The 27,607-nt window shown below is 35.8% G+C and overlaps 1 protein-coding gene across 4 annotated transcripts; it reads right to left on the bottom strand.

The window, feature by feature from the left end:
- Positions 1–891: 891 nt before the first annotated feature.
- NMU (neuromedin U) lies at positions 892–22,403 on the bottom strand. Of its 4 annotated transcripts, none has more exons than XM_090266852.1 (10): positions 22,093–22,402; positions 18,293–18,351; positions 14,460–14,507; positions 11,140–11,199; positions 9,769–9,798; positions 9,628–9,678; positions 8,048–8,095; positions 5,257–5,310; positions 4,144–4,183; positions 892–1,082 (listed from the first exon to the last, which is right to left on the bottom strand). In XM_090266852.1, the coding sequence occupies exons 1-9, from the start codon at positions 22,211–22,213 to the stop codon at positions 4,148–4,150; spliced, it is 507 nt and encodes a 168-aa protein (XP_090122978.1). In that variant the 5' UTR covers positions 22,214–22,402; the 3' UTR covers positions 892–1,082; positions 4,144–4,147. The 4 variants fall into 4 exon arrangements, with proteins under 4 accessions (XP_090122978.1, XP_090122976.1, XP_090122979.1 ...); XM_090266850.1 differs by having other exon boundaries at positions 8,048–8,122; positions 22,093–22,400; XM_090266851.1 differs by lacking the exon at positions 892–1,082 and adding an exon at positions 3,817–3,929 and having other exon boundaries at positions 8,048–8,122; positions 22,093–22,401.
- Positions 22,404–27,607: the final 5,204 nt, after the last annotated feature.

The raw sequence follows: 27,607 nt of genomic DNA, 5'->3' as shown, positions 1-27,607 counted from the left end.
ATTCATTTTTCAAAGACAACTGTACTCTTTGTCCTATTCTGCTCCACTCTTTTTCTATGTCCTTCCCACAGATTGAGAAGAAGTGAAATTCAGGGACTTTATTATTATAAGGCATAATTTAAACCTTAATCAGTCATCAACATTGACAAGAAAAGGATTTGTCAGACACTTAACTCTGAAGAATATAAACTATAATCCTACCCACTCAGACAGCCACCCTTCTCTAATCAGCCGGCAACCTGCCTGGCGGAGCAGGGTGGTTATGGAAGAGTAGAGGCATCAGAAAGGATAAACCCAAGGAAAGCTGAAAGGAGATCATCTTGGCATCCATCTGAGGTTAATTCTGTGTCCACCAAACTCTGATCTGATGTAAAAAGTTATCCCAATGTATTCATGGTCCACTAAGAATTTTTTTTTTTTTTTTTTTTTTTTTTTTAGTTATGGATAAGACTGGTTGCCTTCCAGGTGTTACAAGGTAAAGCAACTTATTTTAAGATAAAGTGAATATTACTAGTTAGTAGGAAAAGCTAGTCCCTTGATATGTTTGTAGCAATCAGACATCAGAACTTGCTAATTGGACTACTGGATGGATCCTGGCCAAATCCCACAACAAGTTTACAGAGTATTCCTCCAGCAGTATATCTGGCATTCACATTTTAAGATTGTTAGCTATTGGGCATTCTTGTATTTATAGGCGCTGGTGATTTTGTCACTGACAAAATCCAAATAGGGTAACCTAAAATAGCTCATTAAAACTCAATTCTCTAGTGAGTGCCTTTAATAAAAATAACAAAAGAGCATGTATATCAGTACTGTTGAAAGATGCAAGGATCTAAGAAAAACGATTATATACATCTTTATTATACACTATCATCACAACACAGAGAAAAATGTCTTAAGATGGTTTTTTAATTCTCAACAAATTAAATGTTTACAGTCTCAACCAACTTTTACTGAGAATGTTCACAACACAAGAGTCCTCAAACATGTTGAACTTCACAAAGATTGTTTTTGAGAAGAAAATAAAATATCAGTATATTCTGTATTCCATGACATTGCTTCTGTGGAAAATAGTTTGTATTCTGTAAAAAGAGAAAAATCGAATTTATATCCAAGTACAAATGAGTATGTGAATATGTATATAATGCTTGTACCTCGATGTTCCTCTGAATATTTTGTCATATATGATAAAATTGAAATCTGAAGTATTTCTCAATTTTTCTCAGTGTGCATATTTTTATCTATCATTTAATCTCTCTTTGATGGAACATTTACTCTGTTATGTCTGTATCTTCCAAAATTTTACAGTATTTAAATATGTAATAAAAATGGTTTCCTAAAGCTCGTTGATGTCAACAAAACTTATGAGTATTTCAAAACTTGCATAGTTATTCCTCATGTAATACTTATTTCCATATATATTTGCAATTAAATGATCCTATTATGTGTAACAGCTTATAAGTAAATCTAAGTCATCAGGACAAAGTAAGACCTCAGAGAATCAGACAGAAAAACAAATAAAAAATAATTATAGAACTGTTTTTTTAATTGACAAAAATAAAATGAAATCCTGAGTGAATTAGTTTATGTAGACCCTAATTTTAGAAATAATCAAAATAAAACTATCTTCTTAGCTTTAGAGAGAACTTTTTACTAAATTGATCAAATCATAGATTAAATTCTATTTTACATTTGTGAGCACTCTAATACTTACTTTGATGTTATGATCACAGATTTTTTCCATTTAGTATTAAACTATTTTTTAATGTAAATGCCTCTACATTTGTAAAATTATGATAGTTTTTTTCTGATTAACTCTGTTCTTAGTTCCTTGAAAAAAGGAAAATTAAGAAGATGTTGGCTCATATTTCTGATATGAACATAACAGGCCTTTGTTGAAACAGGAATTAATGCCAGAAATATTATAGTTTGAATATTTAAGTTCCTAACTATGCTCCATGAGTATGTTAAATTTTTCTTCGCTTTTCTCATATTTGTAAGTTTTACTTCTTTCTTGTCCAAAGCAATTGGCTAATGCATATGAACCACATTAAATAAAAAGTGACAGAGCATCTTTGCTTTGTTCCTGACACTAAGTAAAAATGGGGACAGACTCATAGATGGAGAGCTGGATGACACCTGGGCAGATGGGAGGTTAGGGGGTGGAGGGACTGAGGAAAAAGGAGTCATGCACATGGACCATAGTGTGGTGACTGCTGGGGGGAAGGGGTATAAGGGGACAAAATGGTAATGGAAAAAATACAATAAAGATTAAATTAAAAAGATGAAATGTTCCAAAGTATTTTACTATCAAGCCTGTACTGACTTTGTTTGAAACCATTATATAAATAATGTGAAGATAAAATTCATCTCTCTTTTTTCTTTTCAAATATCAGAAATTTTACCAAAAGTATCTATTGAGATAACTATATAATTTTTATTCTAATTATGAAAATATTTTAATATTTCCTAAATGTTGAACCATCCTGAGTTGCTGCAACAAACGTCGCTCATGGGGCTATGGAATTCTGTAAATATACTGCTGAATACTGTTTAGTAATATTTCTTTTAAATTTTTACATTAAAATTTATAAAAATTTTGATCTTCAGTTTCCTTTTTTATACTGCTTTTGTAAGATTTGGGTATTAGCTCCATATAAAAATATGGCTGGATTCATAAAATATATTTTGAGATTTCTCTTTCCTATGTGAGCTGAAAATTTTCAGAATCTGTTGGCTTAGAATTTTTGAGGGAAGAGTTTCTGGAAAATGTTTTCAATTTTTTTTTCCATGGCCACTAGTCTGTTTAGATTTTTTTCTTCCTTCTGAAGAGAATTTGGTACTTTACTACACAATCCTCGATATTATATAGGGTTCTAAATAGGCACAGAGATTTGCAAAATACTCTTTTATAATATCCATTTCTTCCGTATCCATTGTAATTTCCCTCTTTTCATTTGTATTTTTGTATATTTACAGTTTCTCCCATTTTCTTAATTAGGCTAGGCTAATTAGACTAGTTTTTTATTTTTATTTTTGCAAATAATCAGATAATTTGCTTTATTTACCAAGTCTCCTACTTTACTATTTTACAATTTATTAATTTTTTTCTTTCATTTTATAATTCTATTCCTTTCACTTTCCTAAGGTCCACCTTGCTCTTTTTTAATTTATTGAGTTAAATGCTTACTTCACTCATTCTTTCTTGCTTGAAAGTATTTATAGCCTTGGATTTCCCACTGAATATGGCTTTGGCTGAATCCCATAAGTTTTAATGTTCAGTGGTTTCATTATCTTTATTTTCTAGATATTGCATAATTTTGGGTTGATATCTTCTTTACTTAAAAATAGTGAATTTTAAATTTTGGGTTTTTTTGAGAAAATATTAAGAATTTTAGAATTCTAGAGCTAAATATATACTAATGGCTGAGATAAATGATATGAATGAAATACTTACACAAATATGTTCAGCATAAAATCTGCATTTAGGATTACATAAAGTAGAATAAACTTTTGTTTCTGTCGTATAAATTTGTCAGTCTGCATTTAGGATTAATTTCAAAATTCTTAGCATAATAAGATATTAGGATTAACATATTTATTAAGCACATAGGGCCATTAAATAGCCACTAAGTGTCTACTATATCTCCAGCACTGAAGTGAGAACTGGAAGTCCCAAGGTAGAAGTCATGCTCTTATGTCTTTCACATTTTCTTATTCTCTAGAAATGGTAAATCACAGCTTTTATAAAGAATCTTTGAAAATGAATCATTTGGAAGACAGAAATACATTCAGTCTGTAAGTTCTGACCCATTCCTGTGGACACTGATTAACACAATAAGAACATAACCCCTTACATGTACTTACACAACAAATGAAGGTGAGGTCAATGTCTACATAATCAATGATGATGACTGTTGTGGCATAGCCTGAGGAATATATGACATGGCTAAAGCTGGCCCCCAAATGCTGGCATTTCCCATCATATAGCCCACATAGCTACTAAAGTTGTAGTATTTACATAGAATATTAATGTAGACATGCAATCAAATAATAGCAATATATTGAGCATAGTTTACTTTGTGAATGAATATCTGAAAACAATAGAAATTTTCAAACTGAGTTGAATTATGAAATACATACCATTTCAAATGTAACCTTCTGATCTTTTTCCATTGCGTGCCTGGAAAATAACAAATTAATAATAAAATACTGAAACTAAGAAGGGAAATCAATTGTCATAGGATGTAGCCTAATAATGATCTTGATGGATGGTATTATTTCTTCTTCTATGTAGTCTTGCTCCTTCAATTCATTCCCCAATTTGTTGTTAGAATTAGTTTTCCAAAATGTAATTCTTACCATATGGATCTCCTTACCTCTACAATAAAGTTGAAATTCCTTAGTTAAACATTTCATTGGCTAATTCCTGTTGATTCTTCAAACTCAGCTCTTAAAGCCTCTTTTTACTGCCTTCACTCCCTAGCCTGGGTCACATGCCTTTCTTTTAGAAACCATAGCCCCTGGATTGAAGGTGTATTTAACATAGTATTTTTTTATTTAGCAATATCCTGTATTAGGCTGTAAACTCCTAGAGCATAAGAATAGAATCCTATCTGCCTTTATATTCCCAGTCTTTGATAGATTGTTCAGCACCCAGTAAAATTCAGTAAGTAGCTACAGAATGAAAAATTTCAGGTAATGTATTAGAGATACAAATATTTTGAAAGTATAATTGCTTAGAAAGAAACTCACATTTCACAGACAATTTGGACATACCAATTACTAAATACAATGACCAAGTTTTGTCTACTTTATAGTTTCCATTGTAGATGATTCTTTTACTTTTAAAAACTTGTGAAAATAGTTATATCTCTTTTATATTTTTTTAGTCATAACTCTTGTAACCTACTGAATAAAACATTTAGTAAATGAGTCCTTAGAACTTAAAGAGTAACACAACTTAAGACACTCATTTTCTGCACATGAATTTTTATGAAACTAAACTGCAAATAGGTGAATGTCACATGGGGCATTTACAAACATGAGTAGTAGATTAGAGAACAGGTTACAGATGCCATAATATTAAAGCAAGAAGTTGGTGACAGACATGAATCTCAGACTATGACACTTGATGTCAATTATCAATAAACTTCAAAATTCAATTAAAACTTATGAGTTAATGTCAATAAATGCATAGTGAAAGTATTTTTCAATTTTGATATTAATTGATTTTTTATATATGTATATGCATACCCTGAATAGAAAGTATCTTCGACTTTGACTTGCAATAGGACCTTGGAATTCTTCCTGGAAGAGAAAATAAAGACATTAAAAATCAAATAACAGTAATAATAAGTGCAAATTCTTCTTGTGAGTAGTGAAGCTCAAAGTTATTTTCAACTATCTAATTAAACAAAGAGGAAATCAAGGACTTGAGTATATAATTCATAACAATAGCTAATCTTTGTATTTCTACCTGAAGAATTTCCAACAACTAGCAGTATCACCAAAATGTTGTATTTTAACATAATTTCCTTATTAATATAAAGATTCTATTTGCAGGAAATTTGTCACAATGTATATTCATCATAAGTAGAAAGAGAAATGCCTATAACTTCATAATTAACTACATTTAAAATATTTTAGCATTTTGTTAGAACAAAATAATTTCTTTAAAAAACATTGTATGTGCTAACACAACAAAAGGAAAAAACATAAAATAGAATGTGTCAGAGCTAAAATACACAATATTTCTATAGGAATTTAAACAGAAATTGAGGGACAACTTTGGTAAACTATATTTATTCAATTAGACTTCAGAAGAGATTTTCCCAATATAATTATATTTATAGGAATGGTAATGAAAAAAGTACCAAATAGGAACAAACCAATTATTCATAATGAGTATATCTTGAAGTGTTTCTTACCTTCAAACATTTCACTTTAAACTTAATGAAAAAATATTTAACATTTTATGGTTTCCATAAAATTGGTTCTTGTATCAATAGCTTCTGTTTTCATCTGCTACTTTTAAAATTATCAGGAGGGAAATCACTATAACATCTGTCAACAAGACCTTTTCCAATTATTCCATAATATAAGTAAAATAATATTTTAAAATTCTAAGAAATAGTTCTGACATCTATTAAAATTCTGAAATCTCTGCTTTACAACAAATATATCTTAAATTTTCAATAGTTGATACCTAATTCTCATCCTGACTATAAATTCCACTCAAATTACTTAAAGGATTGAAATCTTTCATATTTATAAATGTACACATAGAAACTATACATTTATATGATTATATAAGAAAAAAGAAAGTTAGGACAAAATGTCGCTTAAAATATGCTAAAAGTAAAAACGTTCAAATCCAAACATACAGGTTGTTTTAGTCTTATCATTGGACGGAGAAGAGTATATTAAGAGAATTTGTGGAGATGGAAGTGAGGATGTCTAGAAAACAAAAGTTAAGAAAAGTGTTGTAATACACTAGGATCAGAAACTCATTTTCTTTAAGAACCCAAAATACTTCACTATCAAAATATGTTTTAAAATTAGATGACTTAGGCTCAGCAAAGCTAACACTGATTTTTTTTTTTTTCTATTCATGGCTTACATTCTTTTCTTTCATTGGTTCCCAGGAAACTTGTCTTGCCACTATATAAGAGTTATCATTTGTCCAACAGAGTATACTACCAAATCACAGTTTATATTTTTAGCTAGCTGTCTGGAAATATTGTCTGAAGTGAAATAGTAAACTCATAATTTGTTGATATATTTTAAGAAACTGAATCTTTAAATTGAAATCTTACACTATTCATAAGTCAAGCAAACTTCAGGGAGTAGAATTTAATTCAAAAAAATTACTTCTAGAAAGCTTGATAATAACTGATTTGATTCTTTTCATACTGGAAGTTCTATAATTTTAAGGGGCTACTACAGTTTCTTTTACATTTCTCATTCAGGTTGGCAGCAGATACTCTCTTTCTTGTTGGGAGGTTAGTTTAAGAATGTGAAGAATTTAGGGAGGAAATAATGTCCAGAAAAATAAATTTTGAGGAATTTTTTTTTGCATAAACTGTATGCATTTTTAAAATTATTTGAAGGCTTTTGGTAGTACATAAGAATAGAACTAAGATAGAATTTAAATTAAGGAAAAATATAACAATAAAATAATAGAAGTATCCAAGATTAGACTATAAAGGAAATGGTATAGGGAAAAAAATATTTGCTAAGACTAGAAGTTAGAAGAACCTATTGTAGTTTCTAATCTCACTTTCTAGAATGATCTTGGGACACCTTTAACTGTTCTGAGTTGTTTTCCCCTTTAGTAAACTGAGAACAACAATACTTATGTAGGCACCAACAGAGTTGCCAGAAGATTAAAATAAGACTGAAAACTATAATACATTGTAACAATCTAAGGCATTACTTAAAAATAATACCTAGAAAACTTTCATCATTGAAAGAATTAACATTCTTTTAAAATAACAATATAAGCTCCACAATTTCTAGTTTAAAAGGCAGTTATAGTTACTTAAATATAGATACTGATTTTGGACAAAACACCTACAATTAGTTTCTGATATATTTACTTTTTGAGGGTAAAGTTTTACTTTTACTAACACTTTAATACTTGGATAGAACGATTGCCATCCCAGCCAATCTGCCAAGCTATACTATACAAAGAGGCAGTGAACTAACTGTCTTTTTTCTCCTTTTCCTACCTAAAGACTAAGCACACTGGCTGTGTCTTTACTTAGACCAAAATAGGTTTCTTCACTGGGAAGGGAATCTAATAATCCCAGCCTCCCTCACTGCCCATAGCTTGAGATAAAAAGACCATACCAGGGGGAAGGAAAACAAATTTTTCTTTCTGGGTGTGAAAACACTCTGGTAAACAGGTAGATGCGCTTAGGTTACCTGACTGCTTATGGGGTTTACCCTGAAAAGAGCATCATATCAAACTCCACAACTGGGAATTCACAGAAGAGCTGCCCCACACACAGTGGCGAAGCAAACATGCGGTTGGTTTACATACGTCCGCTTTGAACCTCTTCATTCTTCTCTCATGCAGTTGAGGAAGGAGCTGCAGCAACGGATGCACAACAGACGACTGAGAGACACGAACACACACACGATGAGCACAAAGGCTTCTCAGCATCGGGCATAAAGGCGGTTTCCCGTTTGTTTGTTTTTACCCACTAAACTTGCTCCAGACAAAACAGAACCAGAAAGATGTTATGCAAGACAGCCCTTTGGGAGCATTTCGAAGAACTGTGGAGAATAAGCCAAGAGATGGCCTAAAGTTTGGTAGCTCTGTGCTAGGATCTTGGTCTGTATGTTCATGAAGCACTTTCCTAAGGGCGTCAGTCCATCGTAAGCTGCCAAGAAGCAAAATACCTGCCCGAATCTTTGACAGGCCAGAAGCAATGTCTGCTTCCAGACTTACTCAGAATGGTTGGGGACAGATGAAAACACCTCTGGGACAATCAGTTTTTTATTATGAAAATGTTTCTCTAGAAGATTATACTGTGCACACATCTAATAATCTCCTTTATACATTATATAGTTCATTTAAAATACAACATTGGAACAAGACGACAGGCAACACAAAAAATGACAATGTGTGGTTGATAGTGAAAAATATGACTGAGATGCATTTTCTCAAAATGTGAAGATGCCAAGGTGAAGAAAACGAAAGCATATCTGAGACATGTGGCTACGTGCTTTGGTTTCACTTTGAAGGCATGGCTTGAATGGAATCTTCTCACAAATATTAAAACCATTAATCAAATGGACTACCATGGTTAAGCAACTCAACTTGTATTTGTTTTCTAAAGCCGACATAACCTAACTTTAAATCCTCATATGTAAGAATATTCAGTGTGATAAACTTTAAAACTGAGCCTAAGAGCTTTTCCACAGGTACATGCATATTTAAAATACACTGTGCTCCTCATTCTCTAAATTGGTCCATGGTAGTGAGTCACAAATCCATGTATAGAAAGAAAAATTACCACTAAATCACACAATTTAGAGGTGAACAGAATTCAAGTTATTGGTATCTAGCTAATGTTAGTAAATTCTCACACTAACTGCCTAGTTACAAATAAGGAGGTCTTAGGAATACAGCGGATATTTCTAATTATATTTAATTATATTTTTGACAATCATCTTTAAAATAATTGTTAAAATGCCTTTGGATAAAACTATTTTCCCTTGCACTAATTACCATCTAAAACAATATGTTTTATTTATTTATTTGGGTTTCATTTTGTTTTGTTTGCCTCTAGAATGTAAGTTCCATGATGAAGGGATTTCTTTTTAAATTTTCTATTTTATTTACTGCTATATTTCTAGTACCTAGAATTGTGATTAGCACATAGCAGATACTCAGTAAATAATTGTTGAATGAATGATTTTAATATGCATGTAGTTATTGAGATATAAAATAAATTAAATGTTTAATAAAATTGAATGCTATTTGTTCATGCATGTATAAACTTTTAAAGTAAAAAAGAAAAACATAAATTTAATCTTGTTCTATTAGATAAACTGCAAAAACAGGTTTAGAAAAAATACTGGCAATTACTCATAAGAATTAATTCTACAACTTACCACAACATTTGAATTGCCCAGCTTCCGGGTCTTGGAATAATGAAATAAGAACTGTTAAAAAAGAGTAATGAGCTTTACTATAGAGGATTAGTGGTTTCCTTTATTATTTTTTAATATATATATTTATGGAAATCACCTTACCCTTTTGGTGTTAACTTTTTCATCTGCTTTCTGTTGAAAAAAGATATGCAACTATCATTATATTACGCATAACATAAAATGATGTTTGTTAATGTGTAATATATAATATAAAATTTATAATGTGAAATTGTCATGTAAGTTTTAAAAACATATGACATGTTACATATAAAATATAAGACAGAAATTTGTTAAGCATATATTGCTCTAAAAATAAATGAGAAAGTAAAGACTGTTTATTAATAAAGTGTGTACAAGAGCTTTACTAAAGCATTATTCATGAGTAAAAAAATGGAAACATCCTACAAGTTCAACAGTGGTGGAATGGGAATGATATGATTACATACAGGATATTCAGAGAAATGGACTAGAAGGAATCACATGAAAATATTTGTAGTTGTTACCACTAAAGAACAAGATTATAAGTTATTTCTGCTTTCTTCCATGAAACTTTCTATATTCCCCTCTCCTTCCAAAAAATATGTTTTTACAAATGAACCATATCATTCTTTTAGTTGTTTTTTGTTCTCATTTACTTTTAATATAAAAGCAAACTCATGGATAAACACCATTGTCATTTCTTTTATTTTAATGAGAAGGAAATTTTTGGAAAATGTCATCATTAAAAACACTGGGAAAAAATAAAGTCATAAATGCTAACTTTCAGAAAACATTTATGGTTTCAAAAAAATCAAGGTTTCTTTGCGTTATTGTATGTGCAAGACATGACATCAGAATGTACCAATGATCATGGTTAAATTAGAATTGCTAATAAAAATATAATTCTAAACTTGAGGCTCTTTTACTTAATAAGATAGTTTTAAAATAAATGCATCTATAAGATATGGACTATAAAATAAAGTATGGTACATTATGCTATTTTTCAAGTTTCTACCAATCCTCACTTCAGGACAAAGTTTTCCCAGAAGAATCAAGTAATTTTAATAAGAAACCAAGACATCACAGTAAGAATGTAATTTTCAAACTGACATTGACAATATAATTTGCTTTTTTTTTTTTTTTTTTGCCTTCTTAATGTCTTCCTCTCTAACAAAGAAAGATGCATCTATTCTTCAATTGTAGTGAGTCAGGGAGAAAAAAAGAGCCAAATGAACCCACATTTCTCTCATCAAATGTAGATTCTTGAAGGGGACATGTAACTCTTCAATCAATGATTGTAAACTCCATAGATAAGACCTTAAATTCTCAGATATCAGAAAAACTGAAGTATTTGTTTCTTACCCAAAATCAGCTTACCCTCTTCAAGCTCCTCTTGGCTTGCTTTTTTAATTGGGTATATTTTCCTCTAGTAGGAATTCCAGTGTATCACTGAGCAATTTTTTGCCTACAGATAAAACACTATTTCAGCCTTACCTGGGGTTTTGGTAGAGTCCCCATAATTGTGAAGCAAAGTTCTTCCAATGCATTGGATGCCTAATGAAAATGAGAAGATACTCAGGCTATTCTTCTAATTTAACAAGAGTGTTACATAGAGGATATAACCATAGAATGTTAGGAACACATGGATATTCCAACTACCCAGAGTAGAATCCTTCTTGTGACCTACTGAAACTCTGTTGGAATCCCTTTATTTCTCTCATGACAATAACTTGGGTCCTAAAAATAAAACCTCCCTACCAATCAGATACATAGATCTCAGCACCCGCTAAGACTTCATGGAATTCTACGACTGACAGTAACTAGGGCGGTATCAAAAGAGGGATTATTCTTCCCAGTTTGTGGGGAAGTCTGAATCTACATGCCAAAGCTGTGAGCCTCACTGCACATGACTCATTATTGGCTAATTTGAAAATCCTGCAATTGCTTGGCAAACAATGGGAGTTGGAGGGGAAGAAGCCATGAATGGGGCACCTAATCTGAGTTACCACCCTTCCAGGCTGCTGACTGCACACCCCAGGATCAGGTTTTCAAAGCATCTGAGTGCAGAAGTAGGGCAGGGCTCCCTGTGTTTAGCAGCCAGCTGGGTGTGGTGAGGAGTCACACAAATGGACAAGCAGGGGCGAAACCTACTTTAAACAGAACTTAGCACAGTATTACCATGAACAACTGATTGCTTAATAAATGCACATTGGAAATAATGAGGATCTGGAACCATGGGGGTGATATAATCAGCGGTTAAAAACATGGGCTATGGAGCTGAGCAGCCTGCAACTCTACAGCAGCGCAAATTTCACTTCTACTCTTGATTAGCTGTGTTACTTTGGGCTGGTGATTACCTAACTGCTCTAAACTTCAGTCTCGTCACCCATAAATCAGAGATGACAACATCATTGCAGAGAGTTCTTGGGAGGATTAAATGTGGGTAAAGCTTTAGTACAGTGCCATGTATACAGTAATTAGTTAACAATAGCAGCATTAAAAACGTGTGACCTGTAAAGCTTGATTTATAGCTGTAGTTGCTCATAATTTAGAACACATGTCAAAAGGATTGTTCGGAGTCACCAATATCCTCAACTTTTGAACAACAGTACATGCTTCACATGGTTGGTTTTAGTTAGGGATACAGCATCCTTCCTAGCATCAGAAGTCGGCTTTGTTCTCTTCCATTTGTTTGCCTGTCATGAAAATTGTTGGGATATTTATTAATAATATTAAGTGGCTCATATTTATATAGTATATAAATATTTATATTTATAAAGTACTTTAATAAATTACAAAACACTTTCACATACATAATACACATTCTGTCTTAAAACACAGTTGTGGAGTATCCAGGAGAGGAACTGCTATTTTCATACATAAAATAAGTAAGTTTCCAAGGGACTGTCACTTGCCCAATACCACACATGTCTAGCAGTTGGTAGAGTGTGGCCTGGGAACTGGGTCTTCTGACCTTTAGATACTCCTGTGTTGCATTGGTATTGACTGTTATACCTACGGCTGGGAGTTGGAGGAGAGAAAAAATAGCATGAACACTAATACACCCCCATCTCACTTTTTCTCGTCGAGGGTGGAGACACAGGTCGCCCCATAAAAATCTGGAAATAAATCCTGAAACTCCTATTTATGGCACATCTAGAAATGCTGCAAAATACAAAACAATAACAAAACTATCTAGTGATGTCATTTGTCAAAGATGTATCTCTTAATTTGAAGAAGAATAAATTCAGACATATGAGTGTGTCCTTAGAAAAGATATTCTAAGCTGAATGAGGCTTGGCAACAAGATTGAAGTTTGACGGAAGAAGTGTCAAAGCAAATTACATTTTAACTCTTTACACAAAGCCATTATTTAGTTAGCTACAACTATCCTTTAAGGATTTATTTTACACTAATTTTTAATATTTTATTGTTTTAATTTTGCACCTTTAAGGTCCTTTATTTTCTATTTGGTTAAAATGTTTTGAAGCACTTTTCAGATAATCACATAAAAATAAAATAATAGTTAATGTGAAAATTAATGATTTTTAAAAATTGTATTACATAATGTAAAAGATTCCATAATAAATATACCAACCTCCCCTCAAAATGTACATAGTATCCAAATCCAGTGAAAGCTTAGTTTATCTTAATGATGTTTAAATGAGTGCTTTAAAATTTGTCTGTTTAGTGCAGAAACAAAAGTGATTCTGAGAGTGTTCCTGAATTTTAAATACAATGCAAAAGCTTGCATGTTATATCCATCATGTTATATATCCATCAATGCTACTAAAGTAATTTGAATTATTATTCATAAACAGGTCACCTATTATGAACCTGGTTTTGATTCTAACTTCCTTCAGATGATCCTCTGTAGACCAAGGAATGGCTTGAGGCAGACAGACTTAGACAAGGCTCTCTGTTTCCACACCAGCCAGAATGACATTCTGGAAGGATTGTGAAGGGCATGGAAGCTTGGCCAGACTATGTAGGTGGTACACCTAAGGCACGCAGCTGATTGTTCTGAAAGGGCAAACCAGACCTCTGCTAAGCCCTCCTCTCCATCCAGAAGTCTAGTGATACTGATTTAAAAAATCAAGACACTAAGGCTAACTCTGCTGTACCTAACTTGGAGATAGAGCTGCAGACAGATGGTGTAAGGAGGACATACTTATACCCCGCACCTCATGTTTGTTTGAAAAGAGATGATTGTCAGGAGGAAACTGGGCATGCTTCATTCAACCCTTTCCTCTTAGAGAACCAGCTCTCTGGCCAGCTGTTCTTGTCAGGTCTGTTCCCTGATAGAAAACCTGATTCTGGCAGGAGGCTGCGAGTCACTGTTTAACCCAGTTTAACTCCGGAGATAGTTTTAGCAAACACACTTGGCATCAGTTCCAAGGCTGCATTCACAAATTGACTTTTCAGTTACAATGATGCGTTGATCTCCATTAAGTCTGATTCTATAAGTTTCTCCTTTCATGGGTTTCAAACTCAATTGAGAGACAGAATATTAGCCCTCAAATACAGCAACAGACACATTATTTTTAACCCAAGACAGAATTTAATTTTGAAATTATCATTTTACTTTCCAAAATATGTGTATATTATCTGCAAGTCTATTAGAAATAGAAGCCCTAGCACTTTATAACATAAGCATATAGCTCTGGATATTACCTGCAGATGATGTAATAATTTCTAATATGTCGACATATTTTAATAAGTCCATAAAGTAATGACAGATCCAAAGGGAATAACGGAGTATTCAGCACTACACAAATGCCTACATCATTACAAAACACTTCAACTGGAATTACCTGAGGCTGAGAACCAATGGACAGGAAAGATGAACAAGCAGCACCTATCTGTAGAAAACAAAAAAGTGAGTTACATCTTGAAGATAGACAGAAATAGCAGGAAATGGGAAGCAGATTTTACAAAGTCAAGTTGCCTACATAATAATAATCAAAGTTCCGTGACATCTTAGGAGTCTTGGATTTGGGAGAGAGGAACCTCTTAAGCTTCCTAAGAAAGTTCTGGAATTGGAATTTCCCCCAAATTCACCCCCAGCCACAGCAGGTAATGTTCCCAAGAACAGTTCATAGGGATAATCAGAGAGTATAAAGCTGCTTTAAACATTGAGGGAAAAAACCTCCCTGTGTTCTTCAGCCTGAGAAATGTGAGTGGTGACTTAAAAATGGCCTTGGTATTAAGGAGCACCCTGTAATCATGTGGTTCTTTGTTACCTATAAATCTAACCACACCATCTAAATTAAATGATAATTGCATAAGTGCTAACTTATAAATAGATGTTAAATAGCACACAGTAAAACTCTTACACAACAAGGGCTACCAGTTTGCTACTGAAGAGCCAGCATTAGGAAAGGTGTGTTGAATTACAGTTGGCAGCTAGCTCTTCTCAATTTTTGTCCTAAAGAACAAACCTGAAAGATTTTAAATTGTAATATAAGATATATTAATCATTTTAAGAATCATGTTGAAAAGTTAAGTACTAAGCTGGATGTCTGAAGTTGTTTATGGTATTTATTGCTTTGGTGACCTTTCAAAATGGGCCTGGAAAAAAAAATGGCACTGATTTTTGCCTGTCTGGGATCATTTAGGTGGAGTCCTGTTTATGGCATATCATCTTGGGGGCCCCTTTCTAGTCTCAGAATTCTTTGTTGATCAGTTTAACTTAATTTCCATTCTCCCACCAAACCGAGGGAGTGGAGATTATCATACTCCTTGGTTGTAATTTCTCAATCTATTTATTGCTTCGAAGTTGAACATGTCCTAAAATATGATTCTCTAATTTAGAGAATAATAAATGTGTCCAATATAATTGAAAACATAAGCTTATTTATGTCTCTCTCCTTTTTATCCTCATAGAACTTATCATCTTCTCTTTATACCATAGATATTTGGGAACTGTTTTATTCCACTTGTCCCTTGTGCAGACCCACCTGCTCCCTCTTCCACGCCATACAAACCCACAATCATGAATGCAAACACACACACGCACACACTCATATAGTGATAAACTTCTTGAGGGCAGGGGCTATGCCATACCTAACTTGCCCAGAATGTGTTCAATAAATCTCATCTAACTAAATTTAATTGAACTTGTGGAAAAAAATATAAAGGAAGTCAACTGAGACTGGAAAGCCAAAAATATATATACCCCTTTAAGCTCTGAGTTGTGACCAAGGTATAACAGATCACCTCCAAATGATATTTATAGTGTTTTAGCAGGGTAGTAAAAAGTGGTTCCTCATGAAATGTTTGTGGTGCATAAGTATTTGAAGACATCACCTGCTCAGGGGAGCGTGGTCCACCCACAGACCAGGCTGGGTACGCACCTGTGCGAGATGGCCCTGTCCAAGAACAGAGAGCTCTTGAGCCACAAGATTAACTAATCGGTGCGTCCACGTTGTTTGAATAAAAACATCAGAAGAAAAAAACCAGTTAATCAAATTAAGAGATAATTACAAAGCTTTTCAGTCTTTGTTCTCCGTCTTTTGTAAAAGGCATGGCAACATTGCCCACCTACTTTCCATTTGGGTAAGCATTTGTTCATTTTACTCAGATTCTGGCCCTAATGGGTTTAAGTGCCTCTAATCACTTTTGAGAACTCTGTAGAGCCCGCTGATGAATCTGTTTGAAAATGTATTAACATGTAACTGGCATTTTTGTTTTTTACAGATAGATGCTGCTTGTTCATCTTTTCTGTCCCTTAATTCTCTGTACATGGTTTGAAGATATGTGTCTACTATTCTTAGCATCTTAACTTCTTTAAACATCTTTTTCTCTAAAAGAATTTACAGGGCTTTTACATCTCTGAGTTTACCCAGCATTATCATCTAAAATATCTTTTCAGAAACTTCCCAGAGAAATAGATGATTTCAAGCTAAAATAACTGTTTCTGTATTATACATTATCTGTTGTCTAAATTATCCTTCACCTTGTTTCTATTTTTCTGGTACGTATTTTGATATACCAAAGCAAAGATCCTCATAATAGACTTTATGAATTTCTATGCTATTAAAGATTGTTTAGTACTTGGCACTCACCATATGTCTTGTCTTTTTCCTTGTATGCACTGTTGGGAGTGCCTAGGTACAAAGGGTATTCTCCTCAATTCATAGCACGCTCTCATCATTGGACTTGTTTTATTTATTTATTCTTTCTATATTTCCATTTCCTATTCCTATTCCATCTTCCCATAGGCAACTCTTTTAACATAGTTGATGTGGATCCTCCATTTTCTTAGGTTCTTACAAAATCTTACTGTCATTTGGTGCACATGTATGGTATTTTCTTACTTTTTTTCAATTAATACTATACTTTGAGATCTATCCATGTTACTTGGTACTGCTAGTATGCTGCTCCTAACTGCTATAGAATATTCTACAATGTGCACTCACCCCATGTTGTCACCGCATTCCCCGATGATAGACAGCTGGGGTCCCTCCAATCCTTCTGTTACCTCCTTGTATCTGTCCTCAATTTATGGATCTGTAGGAGAATATCTTTGGGCTTTGTACCCAGGAGAGGTAATTCTAGACCACAGGGATACCTAAGCTGCTTTTAAGTTAGCTCCAGAGTTGATACCCTCATCACCAATGTGTGAGGGTCTATACAGCCCATATCCTTGCTGACACTTGCCATTATCTAAATTTTTCTGTTTTCTTAATTTTCATTTCATTATTACTAATGAATTTGAGCATCATTTTAGATGCTTGTTAGTCTTTTAGGTTTGATCTTAAATTGTTATATCCTTCAACTATTTTTACTTTGGATTCCCATTTTAATCTAAATTATTTGGTAGTATTTCTTAGGTTTTCTAGAAATTAATCCCTTTCCCATGGAGTTTTTTGTTGAATGAAATCTTAATTTTTAATATAATTCAATTCATCATATTTTTGGCCCTGTGATTTGTATTTGAGGTTTTATTTAAAAAGTCTTTTCCTACTCCTAGCTAACAAAGATATTTTCCTAATAGAAAATATTTTCTATTAATTCCAGAATTTTACCTTTTATATTTAGATTTTTAATCCACTTGCAGCATACCTTTGTATAAGGTGTAAGTTTTACTTTCCTCAATATTGCAAGGCAGTTTCTCAACCCTCATTGGCCAATCTGTCCTTTCCCCACTGAATTTTAGTATTTCTTTTATTGTTAGTTAAGTCTGTGCATACAGGAACTTCTGTCGTAGGTTGGGTTCCCCAGAAACAGGCCTTGAGATAAGGATGTGGATATAAGTAGATTAAAAAGAAGAAATCCAATAAAGGAAATGCTATCAAGAAGAGTACCATTGTGGGTAACTAGGGTCAATATGTCTGCGGAACTCAGGGAGCCAACGCAGAACTCAGAGTTATCCCTGCTGAGCTAAGGTATTTAGCCACCAACTCCCTTGGGTCACCAATTGAGAGCTGCTCTCAATGGGGACATTTACTCCCAGGCATTTCTGCTCTGCCCTGAGCATAGGCCAAGCAGGCAGTATCACAGGAGCATGCAGTTAGAGTCAGAGAGCTTGGCGTGCCCTGAAATGGTGAATGTTCCAAATCTCAATTATATTATTTCATTTTACAATGATAAGTTCCAAGAAAAGTAAAGTTTTCCACTAATTTGTATGAAGATAATTGTTTACCTCATTCCACAATTGTAGTTCTTGTTCAAGACGTAATCCTTGAGGCAATATTGGAGCACCTAAAAATAAAGTTATACTCACATGTTAATTTTATAGTATTCCTTCTAAAATTAAACATTTATATATTCATCTATTAGTTGCTCAACAGTGGGGATATGTTTTGAGAAATGCATTGTTAGACAATTTTGTCATCCTGAAAATATCATTGAGTGCACTTACGTAAACCTAGATGGTACAGCTTAATACCTACCTAGTCTATATAGTATAGCCAATTACTGCTTCTAGGCTACAAGCCTATATAACACGTTACTGTACTGAATATTACAGGCAATTGTAACACAATGCTATTTGTGTACCTAAACACATCTAAACATAGAAAAGATACAGTAAAAATACGGTATAAAAGAGTAAAAAAGGTACACCTGTATAAGACACTTATCATGAATGGAATTTGCAATACCAGAAGTTGCTCTGGGTGAGTCAGTGAGTGAAGGGTGAGTGAATGCGAAGGGCCAGGACATTACTCTACATACTACAGACTTTATAAACACTGTCCACTTAGGCTATACTAAATTTATATAAAAATTTATTCTTTCTTCAATAATTAATTAACCTCAGCTTACTGTAACATTTTTACTTTGTAAACTTTTGATTGTTTTTAGCTTTTGACTCTTATAGTATCACCTAGCTTAAAACAAACACATTTTACAGCTGTACAAAAATATTTTCTTTCTTTATATCCTTGTTCAAATATTTTTCTATTTTTAAAACTGTTTTGTTAAAAACTAAAACACAGACACCTTGGTCTAGGCCTACACAGTGTCAGGATCATTGGCATTACTGTGGTCCACCCCCACATCTGACCCACTGGGAGATCTTCAGGGGCAATACTCTCAGGAAAGAATCATTTATAGCTACACAAAAACATGTACATTAATGTGCATAGCAGCATTATTCATAATAGCCAGAAGCAGAAAAAAAATCCAAATATCCATGAATAAGTCAACAAAAGTGGTACATCCAAACAATGGAAAGTTACTTGGCCATAAAAAGGAATGAACTAGAGATGTTCCTCAACTCATGATGAGGTTACAACCCAAACATCACAGCTTAGCCTAGCCTACATTAAATGTGCTTGAAACACTTACATTAGCCTATAGTTGGGCAGTTATTTTGTGTTTCATTTCAATAATAATTGCCTTCCTCTTTTTGTTCAGCATAAGCAGGAGACATAGATGGGCATTTTGTAGCCATAATGGGATGCAAAACACAAAACACAATATCCCCCAAGTTGTGGCAAACAGTAGATTATAGAGTGTCAGTTGTTTACCCTCATGATCACACGGCTGATTGGGAGCTGTGGCTTGCTGCCACTGCCTAGCTTCACAAGAGACTATCATACCAGACAGTATTGCTAGCCTGGAAAAAGATCAAAAGATCAAAATTCAAACTATGGTTTCTGCTGAATGTATATTTCTTTGCACCATCACAAAGTTGAAAAATAGTAAGTAGAGCCATCACAGTAGGGCACAGTTTGTACTGCTACATACTACAACATAGCTGAATGTCAGACATATTAGGCTAAGTCAAATAAAACCAAATATTGTATGATTCCATTTATTTGGAATTTCCAGAAAAGGCAAATCTATAGTTAGAGAAAAAGACTAGTGGTTGCCTGGAGCTGAGGGGTAGGAATAGAGTTTAAGAATTCTTCAATGGGCAGGAGCCTGACTAGAAGAGGATACTTCTTATTTTAATCTTGGGCACTTGATCACTTATTGTTACAGATAAAATCAAGTGATAGTTTATTGAAGATATCCAAAACGCTCCCCTGTTATAGGAAAGTTCCTTCTTTCTTTAAATATTGTTCTCTGAATAGTAAACTGTTTCCATCCACAAAATCTGACTGGCCCCTTTATCTTCTCATTGCTATTGCATGCTCTGCTAACTCATTTTTACCAAGGATGCTACACTTACTGACACTATTTTATTTTCCACTGGCTTTATGACGTGTTTTGCTGCTTTTAGATACATCCAGTTGCATCTTCTGTAATGATTAATCTTGATAGATTATCTCCCAGACTTCTTTATGTGTGCCATGCTCCTTCAGTGCCATCTTTAGAGATTTGGGACTAGGGCAGATCACACTGTATGTTTACTTTCTCCCCATCAAATCACAATTGTAGAGAGATAAAATTAGCTTTTAGTATCAAGAGAAGATCTGAAGGGGAAAGACACAAAAAGGGTAGTATAGGAAATCTCTTTGTAGTGACAGATGTGTCTCACCCTTTTCCATGAGAAATATTGGGGATATTTATGAGTCAATTGGTCAGACAGTAGGTATGCTGTTTGGGAAATGAAACACAAAACTTGTCTTTTTCTTTTTTTTTAACCAGCTGCTCCCTTTCCTAGTTCCTGTTCAGTAACCAGCAGCCTGAAAATTCCCCCACCTCCCCGAAAATCAGTTATCTCTCACTGATACAAAAATCTCTGCAAACCTATAGCATATAACCTTCTTGGAAAGCCCATTTGCTTTGCAGAGGGGGAAAAAAAAAACCTCACACTTTGAAACTATGATTATCTGCTTCCTTAATAAGCTAGATAAATATTACCTTCCTCATTTTACCAATAACAAATTGAAAATTGAAAACTATCGCCAGTACTTTGCATGTCACGTATCACTGCTGGCTATGTGATGGAGGAGTCTTCTGACTGCTTAGAGACCAAAGTCCAATTACCTCGGTTTTCAAGCAGGGGACTCCACTCACCCCCACCACCACCACCCAGGAAAGGAGAAAATCCAAACAATTAAAGGACAGCAATAAAAATAAATATATTAGGAAAGGAAAAATAGCTTCAGTTTCCCCACTTCTAACTGAAAGGTTCCTGCAGTTGTGGTTTCTGGTCCCCAGTGTTCTGAACAGTGATACAACAGTCTGCTGTTTCTGACAGGAGAGGAAAGGAAGCTGGGAGAACCTGCTGAGAAGTTAGAAAATTCATGGTCTCGGTCCCCTCAAGGTATCTGGAAAGGTAACCTTGAAGGATGGGATAAGTGATCTCTCCACTGTGAGGTGCGATCTGCTATCTTCTCCCTGGTCTCCCAAGCTTCAGGCCTCCCTCCCTGACCTGGTGTTTGCTTTTCCCACTTCCTTCCCCCAATCCAAGCTCAGAAGTCCCTATTGCTATGAAATCACGTCTGCGTTCCCTGACTTTAGCTGTAGCACTGTCTGAAAGCCTGGCTTGCACACTTGCTTCTCCAACTCTATGTTTAAAAAATCTCTATTCCTTTTCCGGATCTGGAGTCTGAAACCTGTTAAGGCACGGAGTCCTTCCTCTTTTACCATTCTAAACCGCCAGAACGGGTCCTGTTTCACTGCTCAGGATTACCTGAACTGAAGTGGAATGAGTATTCTCCAAGTTTACCTCGCTTAACGGCGGATGAAGTATCAAACTCACTCTAGTTCTGCTTCAACCATCACTCCCTCCAGTAATTGCAATCAACGGGAAAGCATTTTAATTTTCACTCTTGTAATTCATTACCCCTGGCCCACGGGGGCTGGATATACCCAGTGTGAGGGAGCGTCCCAGTTCCCATCACCGCAGGCTATTCTCTGCCTGCCGGCAGCCAACACCCTGGGCTGGGAACAGGCTCCAGCCGAGCCACTGGCACCTGCGCCGCTGGCTGTCCACGCCTGAGGTCAAGGGCGAGAACCTGGAGAGCCCCGCGGCCAGAAGCCAAACGTAGAGGCAAGAAAGGGAGGGAAGAGAGCACCGCGAGCTGCCTCGCGGGGCCGGCTTACCTCGGCAGGTGCCAGCGCAGCAGGCGAGCAGCAGCGGCAGCAGCACCCGGAGCTGGGATGCCGCGGCCCCTGCTCCCGGGGGCGGTCCGGAGCGGCGGCTCGGGGTCGCTGCCGGCAGCATCTTGGCGCTTTGGGGCGGCTCGGGGGTCGCGGCTTTGCGCTGCCCTACACGGTGCCCTGGTCTTGCCTCTGCGTCCCTGGAACGCAGATCGTGGAGCTGGGCCGCCTAACTGAGCGCCCTGCGCGCCGCCAACTTTTAAATCTCGCAGACACGTGGGCTGATGCAACACTGTCCCCTGGCGCGTCACCCCGCAGCCCCGGCCTCTCCAGCGTCACTTCGGGCCCGCCGCCCGCCCGCCCCCGCTCCATCCGTCAGCGGGACCCACGCCCCCGGGCCTGAGCTCTGACTCAAGCTACCACGCATTTCGTTGTCCCGACCTTAGGGACTTTGGGAAAGGGGAAAAATGGAATTAAAACAATGAATGTCTATTCCCTTCTTTGGAAGGATTTGAGTGGGCGCCGAAGGAGGATGGCCAGCCAGGTGATCCAAAGAGCCTGGGACCTGTACCTTGCATGTGGCTACAGTCGCCCGTTTCTTACGCCTGTCTGGGGCGGCCCTTGTTCCTCACCTTCCCTGGAAGCCCGCTCTGCGCGATAGTTGCGATGCCTCCTCTCCCTGAGCTCCACAAAACCTCTGTCTGTCCACCGGTTTATCCCCAGCTGCTAGTACAATGCCTGGTGCATTTAAAAACAATGCTGGTTCAACAGTAATGTTGATGTTCCCAAAGTCCTGCAAGGTCTGAGGCCATTTAGGAAAATGCGGTTGTCCATTAATGAAGGTCAAGAAGAAAGAACTGCGGGGGCTTGACCACATACTTTTCTAACAAGTCTAGAAAGTCCCTGGCTGTCCTGTGGATGGATTTCCAAGCCTAAGGTAATTCTTGTGTGTTTTTTGCTACTGTCACGCACTAACTGTTGCATCCTGTTTCTAGGGTGGCCTGACTTCCGCTAGCCCTGCCCATACCTTACTTCCTAAGTGGAACCGTCCAGGAACAGCCTCTTCCAGGACACTGCCTGATAGGGTTTTAATTTCCTTTTGCAGAAAGGGGGAAGACTGCTCTTCTCTGACCTCCTTTTGAAAGGAACGCTGAGGAGGGAAGTACGTACATTAACATTTCTTAAGAGACATCTTTAAGTCAGGCACTTTCCCGCATTGTTTCATTGACTATTCACGGTATCTCTGGGATGTTAAAGTATTATGATTCCCATTTGATGACATTTGGAGAGATTTATACACTGCTCCAGGATATCAGCATGTGAGAGAGCCACTGTCCCTTCTACTCTTCAAAGATGCTTCTCCCCTAAATCAGGGTTTTTAATGTCTCAGGCACTCATTGTGCAACCCACCCTCAGTCAAGGTTTGCCCTCAAGGATACAACATTTAGTAACAGTAGGGACTTTTTAAAAGCAATTCACAGGCAAAGAACCCAAAACTCACACTCAAATAGCTGTATTACAAGGAGATTGGGATAGTGCTGTGTCAGAAATACAGAGAGAGACAGAAGTATAAACCTGATAGAAACAGTGGGGGGGGGGGAAGGCTACCATTTTTAAATTCTTTATATACACAAAACATGTGAGCAAGGCCAGATTATAGAGCCTGGTCCAGGCTCAAGGATGGATGAGAATAGATTCAATTCAAAATTGCTTGTAGTTTGATTTATTTCCAGAGTAATAAAACAGTAGTGCAATAGATGTAAAGGATATAAATAAAATAAGGGTGTAGGTGATTGGATATGAGTCTGGTGCCCCAATGCCTTCTTTGTATCCCTGAAGGTGCCCCGAAAGATTCCTAGTTTCAGTTGCCTATGTGAGGTGAGATGTCAGTGAAAACAGAGAAGCCTGAAAATAGTGGGCTCAATGCTTTTTATACCCTCAGCAGGTCAGCAAAAGAAACAATCATTCATTACAAGTCCTTTTTTTCCCCTGCACAAACCAGGCTGTTCTGAATGTTCTTGTACATATCCCTTGGTGCATATGCGGAAGTTTTCTGAGCTATATACCTAGGAGTAGAGCTATTAGGTCATAGGGGATAATCTATAGTTAAACTTTGCTTTAAATTGTTTTCCAATGTGTTGTACCAGTTCACACTCCACTGCAATGCATGAAGTTTCTTTCCATTGGGGCACATCCTTGCAAAAGCTTTGCCAATCCGGTGAATATGACATCTCATTGTGGATTTGTAATTCCCAGTATTAATGAGGTTTAATATCTTTTCACAACTGTACTGGGGTCTGTTTGATTCAGAAGATGGATATCTGTTTAGAGACAAGGATACCTTTCAGCTCTCTCCACAAACATCTTTGGCATCTGGATGAAATTCCCATTTTATAACTGAGTTTGCTTTCTCTCTCAACACTAATATTACATAATTACCTTTCCCATCTATTTTTTCAAATTATATAGATATCAACCTGTGCTTCTAGGAAAATCTCTTGACTAGAAAGGACTTCTGAATGAACTATACTGTTCTGAGAAATCGCCCCAGGAGAAACACTCTTCTAAGAGACAGCAAATGAACAATGAATACAAAAAAAGGAGGATCATAGGCCAAATACATTTACATTTCTTAAGACTTCCTGTTGTAGGATAAATAACTTTGACCTGATAATAACACAGCAACTCACATAATTCTAAGAGATACAGCATCCTTTACAGGAGAGAAAAACTTTTCTTATTTTCTCTAATTACTTGATAAAATTAATCTAAACAGTTTACAGAAATAATAAGCAACATTACTAAAAGTCCTTCTCCTTGAGTTTGTTTTCAGGTTCATACAGTACACAGAATGACTGTGATGTGGACTGATGGTGAATAAAAGATTTGTATGTCCAAGAGACATTCTTGCTAATGATTTTTGCAAAAGGGGGTAGGTTTCATCTCTTCAATCTCAGCAGGCATTGTGGATAGAGATACTGTTGGTGAATTCGCTAAGGCTGACAGCAGCACAGGTTTATCTCAGAGAACCTTTAGAGAATATAAATTCCTTTCAAGAAAAGTGATAAGGGAATTTTTTTAAAACCAACTCAGTACTGTTCTTCAGCCCTTAAGACTAGATTTTTTTTACATGATAGATGTTCTGAGGGCAAAGCCATTATAGAAAAACGGCACTGTTACTGCTATATTGAAACATTACATTAAAAAAATTCCAATCTGTCGAAGTCAGAATCTTTCTTTGTTCCTTAAATTGCAATTAGAATATTAATACATTCTTATGAAAGACTTATTAGATTTTCTTGACGTATTTATGAATCACATCAGGGCAAAGCTGGCAGAAAAACAGATACTTCCAGACATATGAGGTTTTATTAAAATAGAACCTAAAATTAAATGATAGCTATAAAAATACAAGAACAGATCAAGTTTCATAATTTATTCACAGTAAGTTGTATAACCATTTTTTATAGCTAGACTGGTTTTTAATCTACTTAAAATGAATCAAAACATTTTCTAAAGATATTTTGGTATTTATGAAAAATACACAATTTTCATATATAGGCATGTTCAAATCAAAATTTGTATTGCATTTAGTGAAAGGAATTGAGAGGAAAAATGGTATAATTTGATTTTTAAAAAGTACTTAAAATAATCCAAAATGACCTGGAATGAGTTTTCAATATAAAAATAAGTAATATTTCAGATATTAATGACTATCACTACTCATTTTATCTTTACTGTCTCAAATAATTTTAGCTCTAATGCCCAATCATACAGATATAAAGTGCTGAAAGTTGTATATCTATGTCACATTGCTCTAAATTAAATGCTACACTATTATTTTAAGAAATTTCTGAGAAGAATAAAATTAGCAATGTTGAGTCTGTTCATACGTAAAGTAATCAAATTTCTTTTTCTCAAAAATAAATCACAGGTCCTTTTTCTATGTTTCCACGCATTGGTATGATTTCAGATGTAAGTTACTTTCAATGTTATGGAATCCCAACCCTAATTTAAGAGCTTTTAGACTTTCAGTCAAGATGGAAGTCCAGCAAACATGTTTCACCTCCTTGCACAACCACAAAAAGAATTACAACTAGACCTCAAAACAACACCCAGAATCATCAGAAAATTGAGCTATATGGAAATCCAACAACCAAGAATTTAAAGAACCCACATTCATCCAGATGGGTAGGAGAGGCAGAGACATGGAGGTGGGCTGAGAGGTGTGGAGTCGCATTGTGGCACAGGTAGTGGTGGAATGGGCAGTCCCACATTCACATGTGGTGGATAAAAATCAGGAAGAATAGCTTGAGAGAAAGCTATCCCAGCCCCAGGCAGAACAACACAGTCCAGGGTTCCAGCGCTAGGAAGATATATCCCCATAACTTCTAGCTATAAAAACCAGTGGGAGTAGAGCAGTGGAAGAAACTGCCATATTTTCAGGAGACTCTGCTTAAAGGGCCTGTACAGACTGAAAACATATGCAGACCCACTCCCTCTGGGATTCAGCACCAAGGCAACAGCTGGAAGGATGCCAGTTACACATGATGAGTGCTAGGCAAACCACCAGAAGCCAGGCAGTGTCATTGTCCCCTCTTCAAGCCCGCCCCCCACACGGAGCCACAAAACAGTGAGGTAGTTTGCCCTACCCTGGCAATCACCTAAGGCTCTGCCCCATACAATTTACAGGTGCCTTTTCTATAACAGGCCATGCTACTAAACAGGGAGTCAAAGCAGCCCTACCTAATACACAGAAACAAACACAGGGAGGCTGCCAAACCTAGGAGACAAAGAAACATGGCCCAAATGAAAGAGCAGATCAAAACCCCAGAAAAATAACTAAACAAAACAGAGATAACCAACCTATCATGTGAAGAGTTCAAAACACTGGTGATAAAGATGCTCAAAGAACTCATTGAGTATAGCAACAAAGTTAAAAAGACTCAGGAAGATATAAAGATTACAGTAAGTGAAATTAAAAAAAAAATCTACAGGGAAGCAACAGTGGAGGGGATGAAGCTGAGATTCAAATCAATGATTTGGAACACAAGGAAGAAATAAACAGTCATCCAACACAGAATGAAGAAAAAAATGAGGAGAGGCTTAGGAACCTCTGGTACAGCTAACTATAAATGTCTCAACATCTGAATCATAGGGGTGCCAGAAGCAGAAAAGGAAAAGGTGACTATAGGAAAGGGTGAAGCCAACGAACTTATATGCATGACCCACAGACATGAACTAAGTGGGGTGGGATTGCTGGAGGGAAGGAGGGTACTGGGCAGAGGAAAGCAAAGGGGAAAATTTGGAACTACTGTAACAACATAATCAATAAAATATACTTTTTAAATGGTCATAGTTTTGATCTTCTTTTTCTTAAGTAAGTCCCTTTAACATTTCATATAATAATGGCTTGGTGAAAATGAACTTCTTTAGCTTTACCTTGTCTGGGTAGCACTTCATCTGCCCTTCCATTCTAAATGATAGCTTTGCTGGATAGAGTAATCTTGGTTGTAGG

This window comes from Furipterus horrens, unplaced genomic scaffold, assembly GCF_987537825.1.
Source record: "Furipterus horrens unplaced genomic scaffold, mFurHor1.1.pri manual_scaffold_2, whole genome shotgun sequence".
Taxonomy (NCBI): domain Eukaryota; kingdom Metazoa; phylum Chordata; class Mammalia; order Chiroptera; family Furipteridae; genus Furipterus; species Furipterus horrens.
This window is presented reverse-complemented; position numbering and strand designations above follow the sequence as displayed.